Raw genomic sequence first — 12,854 nt, forward strand, 5'->3', positions numbered from 1 at the left:
AAGTTTTGCACATTATCATCTTCTGGGACTAACACATAATCAAAAATCAAAACATGTCAGTTGAAAGTATGAACACATGAATCAGCAATAAAAAGTACAGACTATTTTAAGAATCAATCTTATTTTCTACATTTCTGAAGCACCTCTCAGTGGTAAGTACAGTTTTTAAAAAATCTTAATACACAAAGCATAATAGAAAAGATTTACACTTTTAGGCAAGTTTTTGAAAGAGGTGGAATAGTATTCTTTATTATTGGGTTACTTTAGTGACTGATTTCTCTGTGGAAAAGTAAGCACACCATAGCATAATTCTGGTGACATTTGGTTCCTCTTATGTATACTCAAACCTAACAGTTGAAATATCTTTTGTCCTTAAGTCACAGTTTCACAATTATCATTTACTCTGGCATACTAAACAGAAAAAAAAAAAAGTTCATGTTGATAACACAGTCTACATTTCTTCCAACTTTTGCAAACATTTTAATGTAACTGAGTATGTATCACAAATATAAAAGCAATTTCAGGCGGGGCGCGGTGGCTCAAGCCTGTAATCCCAGCACTTTGGGAGGCCGAGACGGGCGGATCAAGAGGTCAGGAGATCCAGACCATCCTGGCTAACACGGTGAAACCCCGTCTCTACTAAAAAAATACAAAAATCTAGCCGGGCGAGGTGGCGGGCGCCTGTAGTCCCAGCTACTCGGGAGGCTGAGGCAGGAGAATGGCGTAAACCCGGGAGGCGGAGCTTGCAGTGAGCTGAGATCCGGCCACTGCACTCCAGCCCAGGCGACAGAGCAAGACTCCGTCTCAAAAAAAAAAAAAAAAAGCAATTTCAGATTGTAAATATGCATTCAATTTTATGTTCGAATTCTGCCTTTGAAAACATCTGTTGCTTCCCATCAGTACACACCTTTGCCTTTAACTGGGGAGATATGCCCCTCATCTTCAAATAAATGTTCCTAACTACCCTCATTAAATGTCTGATTTGACCTAGGAGAAACTGACGTATGGTGCTTCGGTGGCAGTATTTAAATCCCATATCTATAAAATGTTTCTAGGGAAATTGATCTGAAATAGAAAACTTTTATCATTCTGATGAACAAAATGAATTTCTAAATGTCTCAACCTCAGAAACTAGCTTTCAATAATAACAATTTTGTTTTTGTCCCCAGCGTTCCGGTGGTGCCCTTGCCATTCCCTTGTGTGCATTCCAGGGGACTGTGTCTCTCCATGCACCTACAGGGAAAACTCTATCTCTTTCTACCTATGAGGTAAGCGCAGAAGGGCAAAAAATAACTCCAGCCTCTAAGAAAATAGAAGTCTATCGATCCAAAAGTGTTGGCCATGAACCAAACTCAGAAGATTCTTCATCCACATTTGCAGACACCAGTGTGAAAATACACTTAGAGGTTCTTGAAATTTGCGATAATGAAGAGGCCTTGGACACTGTGTCAATCATTAGTAACATCAGCCAGTCCTCCACACAAGTCAGATCTCCATCCCTACGTTACTCCAGGAAAGAAAACAGATTTGTTTCCTGTGATCTAGGGGAAACGGCCTCATACTCCCTCTTTTTGCCCACCAGTAATCCTGATGGTGATATCAATATCTCCATTCCAGACACCGTAGAAGCACACAGGCAGAACAGTAAAAGGCAGCATCAAGAGAGGGATGGCTATCAGGAGGAAATCCAGTTGTTAAATACAGCTTACAGAAAAAGAGAGGAAGAAAGCAAGGGTAGTTAATGGGTATTTGGTCTAACAGCAGCAAGAATGGATCTGCAACGTCAGCTGTGAAACTAACACCTTTGTTATGAGACTGATTTCCTTTTATTTGTTGGTTTACATAAGTTTTACTGATTTAATAGTTGATTTTTTGTGGGACCAACTAGAACTAGTGTAAACAATTAAGTGCATTTGATGTGTTACCTAAAGATCACACACTATGGTAATTAAAAGATTTTGCTTCTTATCTGATTTCTAAAAAATCTGTTCTAAATCAAATGTTGGCCTACTTTACTAATGTTTTTGCTTATGTTTGTCAACCTCCTAGTTAACAGAAAATTGTATAAACTCAGTGACTATACTGTTTCATGCATATGCTTCTACATATAATGTTGGCCTTTACTGCAAAGGGGTAAAAAGAGAAATTTTGGGAATGGAAGAAATGTAACAAAACTCCAAATTGTATTTGAAGGAACTTGCCTAAATGTGCCTAGCAAAACAAGCTTATTACACTTACTTCTTTAGCTTTACATTCTTCTGTAAAATGAAAAATTAGCTTCCAACTGGGAAATGTACATGTTCCTAGTCTATAAATAGTTGTTTCCTTCATTTCTACCAAATACAAATTGTTTACTGTTTTTTCTTTCTTTCTTACCTATAACAGTTTTCCTTTCATCTTTTCAGTATGTCAAGACCGTCCCATAAAACAAATATGTTGTGTGTTAGAGGTGGAATTAGAAGTATCTTTAACTCAAACATTATTGGAAAAAAGTTGTAATCGTACAATTGTATACTTTTTCCTAAATTCTTTTTTTAACTTGAGTGGAAATTGGGGGAAAATACTGGCAGATTCAGTTCTGAGAGGTGCATTCAAACATGGTAGGCTTTTGGATACAGCAGTCCAAAATCCTATAAGTCTAAAACAGAAGTATCTGTTTTTAAAGCTATGGATTGGGCAAACTTTCTTGAAATAGAAGTTATTCTTGAAATAGAAAAGTTTACTTCAAATATTATATCAAGTTTAGGTGCTTGTTTCTTCTCTAAAGACATGTTGTCTCAAAGAAATAACTGAACCTATTTTATTAAGTGATTGTAAGATACACATTTCAAGACAATTCTAGAAGGCATTACATTGCAAAAATGCAGGAATCACCTTGTCAGAATAATAGCAATGTGTATTTCAAAAATTATAAAGTGATTTTTCTTCAAATTGCTTTCTTCTAACCTTCCTGTAAACATATATGGAATATATTATCTAAAAGTTTATTTTCCAAAGTTACTGAGTTGGCACTTTACATGGTCTTAGACTTTGTGCCCCTCCCCTCACTCACATACTTTATTTATTTATTTACAGATTGAATGAATTGTATTTTAGAATGATTTATTTTTGTGTCTATTTTATTAGCTTGAATTAGAATTCAAAATTGCTTGACACGGGCTTTCAGAATGTTTCATCTTCAGAGGGTGTTTTGTTGCCACAAGGACAAGTCATTTTCAAAATAATTATCTCAATGGACTTTCTCGATCTTTAACTTCTCATTATCTAGTTGTCTAAATTTGGGAAACATATGTATTACCATTAATAATGTTTGTAAACCAAGCCTCAAATAATGTGTAACATATGAATTCAAAGTCAAATGTATTCTCATTACAAATATATTTTATAAGACTATCACCAATATTAACAGCTATTTTAACACAGTGACAAATGAACAGATCAATCAGATATTATAAATCAGTAGCATTAAATGTCTTTATAAAAGAAAAATTGAATTGAATATTCTAATAATGCTTTGTAAAAGATAGGCTTTGATATCTTAAACTTAGATGTATAATTTTCTGAAAGAGAAAAGTGATATTGCTGCTTTAAAATGCAATTTCAGGCAAAAAGTAAATTAGACACAGGATCATAATAAAGCTGAAAAATAGCAAAGATTTGGAGGCAAACACATTCTTTGTAACTGCACAGCAATTTGAATGGGACAGAGTTTCTAACAGAAATCAAGGTTTAAAGAGCATTAAGAAATAGATAGAAGATAATAATGCCCGTTTTCCCTCTCATTTTAACTGAACAAGAGCTTAAACTACGGGAATTGGAAAAATAATTAGGATATTCCCATTTAATTGCACTTGGTTGTTGAATTAACTGTGTAATGGATGCACATAAAAATTCTGCTGCATTGAAACAACACCAGGATTATTTAGCCCAAAGTCATAGTTTGAAAGGCTAATCAGCTTCATATTACTAACATGTAACACTTCAAATTCCAAGCCAACAATAGCTAAGTATACAAGAAAAATCTACTAGAGCTGTGCTTAAGCATGAATGGCACTCCAAATCCTTGTTAAGGGAGGAGCAGATTAAACTACACAAGTTCACTTAAGTCTACTTACTCTTTAGAGTGATTGATTACAAAAGTGTTTCTAGTAGAGGAAATAAATACCTTTATAGATATCTTGTGATATAGCCAAATACCTTACCCTTGTATAGTTATATTGTTCTTCTTATTAATAAATACTCTATTTTGTATAGTTATCTCTTTTCTCTATAAATTGATGTATCTGAAGGCAAAAACTTCTTGTTACCTAATAAAAATATCACCATCTGGTGGTGACTCCTCTAAACTGCATACGTAATCCCCAAGACTCCCTAATAGTATAAACACCTAACACATAATCCCTAAGCCTTCTGAGAGTTGTGACTGATGGAGGCAACTCTTTGAAGATAGCAAATGCCACCATATTACTTAAAATATAATAAAGAAGTCTTAGTTATGCATTTTTGGAAGCTTTTCTTGACGTGTAATATTGGATTTTATTAATCAATTTTTTCTTAATTTCTTATACTTTTCAGCTACCCTAATTCATTTCTTCATTCTAATATTTAATAAATGACTACGACATACTAAAAATTGTTCTAGGTACTTGGTTTTACAACTTTTGAACAAAACTCAAACAAAACAAATATATGTATTTATATTTACTGAGTTTGAGACAAACACAAAGTCAGAGAACACAGTCCACACAAGATTGCTCTCACTCGTGACACAAATTGCAAATTCAAGGAGTTCCCAAAACCACTGCTAGTTTCAATAATTCACTAGAAGGGCTCACAGAATTCATAGAAAACTATGTACTCATGGTTATGGTTTATTACAGCAAAAGGACACAGAATAAAATCAGCCTAGAGAAGAGGTCACAGAGCCAAGTCCAGGAAAAGTTGTAAATGTGGAACTTCTGTGGTACTCTCCCCATGGAGTCATGGATGGCATTACTTTCTTTGGCGTCAATGTGTGACAACTTGCACAGAATACTGCCAAGCAGAAAATCTCAACTGAACCTTGCTGTCCAGAGTCCTTACTGGGGCTGCATAATGGTGGGAGCAATGGTAAGCATGGCTGACTACTCACATGACTGATATCTCTTTCAGGCTCTCCAGGAGGCCAAGTTGATACAGAATGCCCAAAAGTCCCCTCTCCAAAACACATTGTTACTATCTGCTGGTCCAAGGCCCCCAGACAAACAAAGATACTCTTCAGCCATGACATTCCAAGGGCTTAGAAATTACCTCCCCAGAAGCTGAGGACAAAGGCCAAACCTCTCTTTGGATAGGTTACGTTCTTTTCTATACATTTACATATATACATATGGTAATGATAAGTGTGTGGTACATATATATGTATGCTGGTATTACGTGTATTGACAGAAAATAGGGACCAGAGGTAACAATGGCCAAAGAGTAAAATTAGAATAAAGGGACAAAGATGGAAAGAGTGTTTGTTTTCAATAATTTAGTCAGAAAAGTCTTCATTGATAAAGTAACATTTCATCAGAGCCTCAAATAAAGTGAGGAAACATTCTATGTGATTATCTAGGGAAATTGCAGTCCCAGCAAAGGGAACAGCAAGTATCCAGAAGTAGGAGTGTGGCTTTTGGAATCTGTGAAACCATTAAGGAGGTCAATGTGAATGCAGCTGAGTGAGAAAGGGAGAAAGTGGTTGGAGATAAAGGCAAACAGATAATGGCAGGAGGAGACAGGCTATTAGTGCCGTGCAGACCAGGTATGAACATTGAGTCTTGTTTTAAATGAAGTGAAAAGCCATTGGAGGGCTCTGAGCAAAAAAGTGACATGATCTGATTTCAAAAATGATTGTCTATTGCAAGGGCCAAAGACTGTACAGACACAAAAACCACCACAGAAAGAACACTTAGGCTATTCTAATAGTCGGGGCTAGAGATGATGTTGGTTAGGATTAGGGTGGTAGTAGTAGAGATGGCATCAGAATTGTATTCTGATGCAATAAGTGGAGAAGATTTCCTCGGTAACATGAAATAAATTACACATTTCTTAAAAGCCTATGAAGCCTATAGCTTGAGGGAAAAACAATTATCACATTTATTTTCTGTCAATGCTCTGCAATATCTCAATGTTTCTCCACTCCTCTATGTATCACAGAGGCTAGAAGACAGAAAACTTTGTTTCCAAGACCCTCTTTTCTGCAAAGTTGGGGTTTAGCATCTAACAATGAAAGGCATTTGTACAAAATTTGGAAGGCAGAGAGCAGCAGCAGTTAAATGAATGTTCCTTATCAGCAGAGCCTTTCTTCTTTAAGATATGGCTCAGGGGTCTAGGTTCATGTAGTTTTACAATGTTAATGTATGGTTCTTATGATCATTTTGCTCATCTGCATCAGCCAACAGATGGGAAAAGGACATGAAGGATTCTGCACTGGAGTGCTTGGTGAGACTGGCTTGGAAGAACTGCACCTCAGTCATTGCAGCCTCTGCTATTGGATAGAACTCAATACAGAACCACAGCTGATTCCAGAGAAGACTAGGAAATATATCTAGCTGTGTACATGAAGAAGAACCCAAACTATGGCGAAGAACTAGCAAGTCTGTCTCTGTGGCATGCCCTATAACCAACTAGACAATCACATACTGTACCATAATGGAATGTAAATAGCGCTCCCTGCCCATTTTTATAAGCTGCAGAGGCATTGCACACAGTAATTGAACAATGATACATGTTCCCAACTTTGAATTGTACGGTCTTAACCCTGAATCTGTGATGTCAACACTCTAGTTCAGACTATAGTGCTCCAAATGTAAGGTGGTTTGTTTATACAATCTCTTTTATAGCTTAAAATACAAAGCAGATCATATCTGCTAGTCTTTCCTACAGCCTTGAAGTCTTAATTTCAAATACATAGAGAATACATATACACAAACATTCATACACAGGCATAGAAACATATATTCCTCTCAAGAATAGGCAATCACTTTCCAGAATTGAGCAAAGATCCAAATATAAAACAACTTTGAACACAATCTGTTGCAATGTTATATAGAGCAGTTTAGATAACCGAAGGCATGCTGTTTTTGAAACACTTTGTTACAGAGGAGGACCTTTGCTCTACCTTCACATATACATAGTCTCACTGGATAATTTTTCAAGAATAAGGGAAAAAATATGCCTCAGAGGTAAATTGTATTCTCTACCACTTAGTAAAAATACAACTTCTAAATACTTTCTTTCTTTTTTTTTTTTTTTTTTTTTTTTTTTGAGACAGAGTCTCATTCTGTCACCCTGGCTAGAGTGCAGTGGTGTGATCTCGGCTCACTGCAACCTCTGCCTCCCAGGTTCAAGCAGTTCTTCTGCCTCAGCCTCCTGAGCAGATGGGATTACAGGCACCTGCCACCACACCCAGCTAATTTTTGGCAGAGACGGGGTTTCACCATGTCGTCCAGGCTGGTCTTGAACTCCTGACCTCAAGTGAGCCGCCTGCCTCAGCCTCCCAAAGTGCTGGTATTACAGGCGTGAGCCACCATGCCCAGCCCCAAAAACTTTTTAATGTCAGGTCAAAAAATATTAGGAGTTTAGACAAAGACATGGTTAACTACTTAGCGTGGTAAAGTTACATTATCTACTTGCTAACTGAACCTTAAAAGGCTTTATATTTTCATTACCCTTTTTAAATTAAAAAAAAGTTCTATTCATTAAAATTTCTTAGCACTCTTTCACAATACTTTTTCCTAAGATCTAAGATTGCATGTTTACACTGGGCGAGGAAAATCCACCAATTTAATGAGATTGTGTAGTTTTAAAAGGACAATATGTTATGAAAATCTCTCAAGAAGGTTTTTAATGTGGATCTTGAAACCCTATGACCTTACAAAGTCACAATTTTTGTTTTGTTTTTTTGTGGGAAACAGATGGAATTAGTAGGCAGACATGGCATTTGTTCATACAAATATCTGGTTCACCTAGCATAGTGCTATTTTGGAATTGTTTTCCTTCCATCCCACATGCTCTTCCTCTTCTTCCTTTTTTTTTTTTTTTTTTTTTTCCTGAGACAGAGTCTTGCTCTGTTGCCCAGGCTGGAGTGCAGTGGCATGAATGCACTCACTGCAGCCTTGATCTCCTGGGCTCAAGCTATCCTCCCACCTCAGCCTCCCAAGTAGCTGGGACCACAAGCTTTGCAACACGACGCCTGGCTAATTTTTGATTTTTTGTAGAGACAAATGTCATGTCATGTACTTCCACCTTGCTTGGTGACACCTGCTCTTGAATCCAGCTGCAATGCTGTGAGGAGGCTCAAACTAGGCCACACAGATAAATCAAATAGAGAGGCTATGTGTAGGTGTTCCAGTCCATAGCCAGACTTTACATTCTATAGAAGGGTAGGGTCACTTTTATCCGCATGTCCCTATCCTCACCTTCAAGTGGAAGTAGAAGTTAAAGGTTTCATTTTCTAAGAACACTGAAGAAAATCTCCTTCACCCCCATGCCTTTATGAATATTACACCTGTGAATAAATTATATAAGAGTTGTTTCACAGGGTTCAGATTAAAAAAATGAATAAAAGATTCCCTGATCCTGAGAAAATTGTGACAGTTTCCAGTTTCTGTGTGGCTCACCTTTACTGCATTCCAGACTGGACAGCAGGTGTGATGGGGAGAGCAGAAGCTGGACACCAAATGCTGTGGGTTTGAAAGCAATGGCTATGCATTCTGTGGCCCAGGCCATCATTAATGAAGAGGACATTTGAAAGAGACATCTTGGTTGCCTGTCCAAAGAACAGCACACAACAGAGGACCAGTAAGAGAAACAATGGCAATTATAATGAACCATTCTGTTTGTTTTCTGGCATTAGGTAATGTAAAAGATTTCGTGGTTCTGATGAAGACAGGGAAAAAAGAAAAAGCAGGTAACAACTGACATTTTCCTCCCCATCAATATCTCTCAGGTCTTTCATTGAAAATCTTCCTTTTTTGCAGATTTTTACTACAGTGACATTTGTCCTAAAGTGTTCACCTAAAGGAATAGCCTCAAGTAATACCTTAAGTACTAGTTCATGCTGAAGAAGTATGGAAAACAGTAATTTCACATTTATAACTAAGAATCGACGTAGGATCAGCAAACATGAGGTAAAGGGCAATAAAACAGTGTATCAGAAAATAGAGAGAACGCTAACTTTCTCTGCGGCTGTCATAAGGATTGTGTGAAATGAGATAAGGAATTGTATTACTTTTCTAGTGTAGCCATAAGAAATTACTACAGAGTCTTAACTAACACAAATTTACTATCTTAAAGTTCTGTAGCATAATGTTTTGACAACAGTCTTCATTGGGCTAAAATCAAGGGGTCAATATGGTTGTATTTCTTTTTATTTATTTATTTTTCTTCATGTTAGATGAGCAATGTGCCGATGTCATAACAAAGTTAGAGGGTGGCACATCTCACACCTGCATACGAATACCCAATGATCATGCTCATGAACTACAAAAGGATCAGTATGGTTCTATTCTTCCTGGAAGCCCTGGGGGAGAATCTATTTTCTTTCCTAGTTTCTAGAGGCTGCCCGAATTCTTTTGCTTGTGACCCCTTCCTCCATCTTCACGGTCAGCAACAGTTAGTAAAATCCTTATGCCACATCACTATGACCTTCTGTTCTGCCACCCTCTTTTACTTTCAAGGACCCTTATGATTACATAGGGCTCACCCAGATAATTCAGGATATCTTCCTACTTTAAAGTCAGCTGCATTCATCAGGTTTCCCAGAGAAACAAAACTAATAGGATAAAACAAAACAAAAACTGAGCTATATCATGAGAGATTGGATCACATGATTATGGAGACTGAGAAGTCCCACAATATGCTTTCTATAAGCTGGAGATGTAGGAAAGCTGGTGGTATAGTTCTAATCCAAGCCTAAAGGCTTGAGAACAGAGAGCTGATGTCCAAGAACAGGAGATGGATGTCGTAGCTTAAGAAGAGAGAGGGAATTAGCCTTCCATCTTTTCGTTCTACTTCAGCCCTCAATGGATTGGATCAAGCACACTTACATTGATGAGGGTGATCTTCTTTACTTAGTCTATGAATTCAAATGCTAATCCCTTCCAGAAACACCCTCACAGACCCACCTAGAAATAATGTTTTACCGGCTCTCTGAGCATCCCTTAGCCCAATTAAGTTGCCACATAAAATTAATTATCACATCACCTGATTAGCAAACTTACTTTCCCCTGGCCATGTAATATATTCACAGTTTCCAGGGAGTTTCCATGAACATCTCGGCCAGGCACAGTGGCTCACATCTGTAATCTCAGCACTTTGGGAGGTTGAGGTGGGAGGATCACTTGATCCCTGGAGTTCAAGACCAACCTGGGCAACACAGCAATACCTCATCTCTACAGATAAAAAAAAAAAAAAAAAAAGCCAGGCATGGTGGTGTACACCTGCAGTCCTAGCTACTTGGAAGGCTGAGGTGAGAGGATTGCTTGAGTCTGGGAGGTCGAGGCTACAATGAGCCATGGTCATGCCACTGCACTCCATCCTGGGCAACAGAGTGAGAGCCCACCCCTACCCACCCAACCCCCAAAAAAACACACAAGGACATCTTTGGGGCCATTATTCTGCCACAAATGCCTGTCACCTAGTCTAATACCTAGCAAATGCTAAGTGACAAATAAACACTAATTCTCTTCCAACCTTACTCTCTGTATTAGTCTGTTTGTGTTGTCATAACAAAATGTCACAGCCTGGGCAGCTGAAACAACAGAAATGTGTTTCTTAAAATCTGGAAACTAGGAAGTCCAAGATCAAGGTGCCAGCTAATCCAATTCCCAATTAGAGCTGTCAACGAAGAGTGAAACTGTAAAACATTTGAAGAGATTTATTCTGTGCCAGATGCCAATGACCATGGCCCATGACACAGTCCCAGGAGATACTGAGAACATGTGCCCAAGGTGGTCAGGCTACAGCTTTATTCTATATATTTAGGAAGACACGAAACATCAATCAATACATGTAAGATGTACACTGATTCCATCTGCAAAGGTGGGACAACTCAAAGGAGGAGGGAGTTTTCCAGGTCATAGGTGAATTCAAAGATTTTCTGACTGATTGAAAGAGTTTATCTAAAGACCTGGAATCAACAGAAGGGACTGTCTGGGTTAAGATAAGTTAACCCAGTTATGAGTTGTGGAGACCAAGGTTCTTATTATGCTGATAAGGCCTCCAAGGTAGCAGACTTCAGAAAGAATAGATTGTTATTATTTCTTATTCAACTTAAAAAGGTTCCAGACTCTTAGTTAATTCTCTCCTGGATCATGGAGAAGATCTGGAAAGGGAAGGAGATTCTCTACAGAATGTAATTTTCCCCATGAGAGACAGCTTTGAAGGGCCGTTTCAAAATATGTCAAAGAAATATATTTTGGGGTAAAATGCTTTCTTTCAGGGCCTACTGCTATGTTGATATCATATTGCCACAAAGAGTCTGTTCTGTCAATCTTAAGGTCTCTACTTCAACGTTAATACAGGTCAGCCGTACCTGATTCCAAAGGCACGAAGGTATAACGAGGCATGTCCAACCTCCCATTCCCATCATGGCTTGAACAAATATTTCAGGTTTACTTTAGAATGCTATTGGCTGAGAGGATGGATCCATTCAGTTGGTTGGGAGGGCTTCCAATTTTATTGTGGGGCAAGGTGTAGTGGCTCACACCTGTAATCCCAGCACTTTGGGAGGCCAAGGCACGAGGATTGGTTAAGCCCAGGAGTTCAAGGCCAGACCAGGCAACATAGGAAGACCTCATCTCTACCAATTTTTTTTAATTAGGTGGGTGTGGCAGTACATGTCTATGGTCCCAGTTACTCTAGGGGGCTAAGATGGGAGGATAGCTTGAACCAGGGATTTCGGGGCTGCAGTGAGCCACGATCGTGCCACTGCAACAGAGTGAGGCTCCATCTCAAAAAATAAAATAAAATAAAAAAGGAAGAATTTTAGTTTTGGTTTACAGAGCTATTCCTGGAGCGTAGATGGCTGTTTTGTCCTCACATGTCCTTTCCTCTGAGAGGGAGGAACTAGCTCTCTGATGCCTCTTTTTAAAGGGCAGTAAACCTTTTATCAGGATCTCACCTTTACGACCTCATTTTGCTTTAATTACATTTTTTTAGAGGCCTCTTCTACAGCCACACTGGGAGTTAGGGCTTCATGGTGAATTTTACATGAACACAAAGATTTAGCCCATAGCACTCTCACCATTTTCTTCCCACTTTGCCCCTATCATCTTCAATGTGCCTACTCAATCTCATCTCTTAGACAATTAACATACTTTTCATATTAGGAGTGTCCAATTGGGATGCTTTTATAGAAATTATTTATTCCTATGACCTTAATCACATGTGCCAAGGACTCCCAAAACATATAATTTCAGTCTACTCTCTTTGTACTTTTCACTTTTCAACTTTTCTTTTCTTTTCTTTTTTTTTTTTTTTTTGAGACAGAGTCTAGCTCTGTTGCCCAGGCTGGAGTGCAATGGCACGATCTCGGCTCACTGCAACCTCCACCTCCTGGGTTCAAGTGATTCTCCTGCCTCAGCCCCCTGAGTAGCTGGGATTGCAGGCGTGCACCACCATGCACGGCTAACTGTTGTATTTTTGGTAGAGACAAGGCTTCGTCATGTTGGCCAGGCTGGTCTCAAACTCCTGGCCTCAAGTGATCTGCCCACTTTGGCCTCCCAAAGTATTGGAATTACAGGCATGAGCCACCACACCCGGCCTCTGTGCTTTTAACTCTTATAGCCAACTGCTTTCCAGATACTCCATTTGTATGTTTCATAAGTTCC

The 12,854-nt window shown here is 38.4% G+C and overlaps 1 protein-coding gene and 1 non-coding gene across 2 annotated transcripts in view; one reads left to right on the forward strand and one right to left on the reverse strand.

Annotated features, from left to right (window-relative positions):
* Positions 1-4,622, forward strand: part of GPR149 (G protein-coupled receptor 149) — a 107,435-nt gene extending 102,813 nt beyond the window's left edge. Inside the window, exon 4 of the mRNA XM_010370619.2 lies at positions 1,170-4,622. Within this exon, the coding sequence (XP_010368921.1) occupies positions 1,170-1,742 (573 nt within the window). The 3' untranslated portion in view covers positions 1,743-4,622. The remainder of the gene's footprint in view (positions 1-1,169) is intronic.
* Positions 4,623-9,412: 4,790 nt separating this feature from the next.
* On the reverse strand, positions 9,413-9,516 carry LOC115892236. Its single transcript, XR_004052127.1, has one exon. It is a non-coding gene; the product is annotated as a small nucleolar RNA U13 (small nucleolar RNA).
* Between the last annotated feature and the right edge of the window lie 3,338 nt (positions 9,517-12,854).

The sequence above is a fragment of the Rhinopithecus roxellana genome, chromosome 1, assembly GCF_007565055.1.
Source record: "Rhinopithecus roxellana isolate Shanxi Qingling chromosome 1, ASM756505v1, whole genome shotgun sequence".
NCBI classification, from domain to species: Eukaryota; Metazoa; Chordata; class Mammalia; order Primates; family Cercopithecidae; genus Rhinopithecus; species Rhinopithecus roxellana.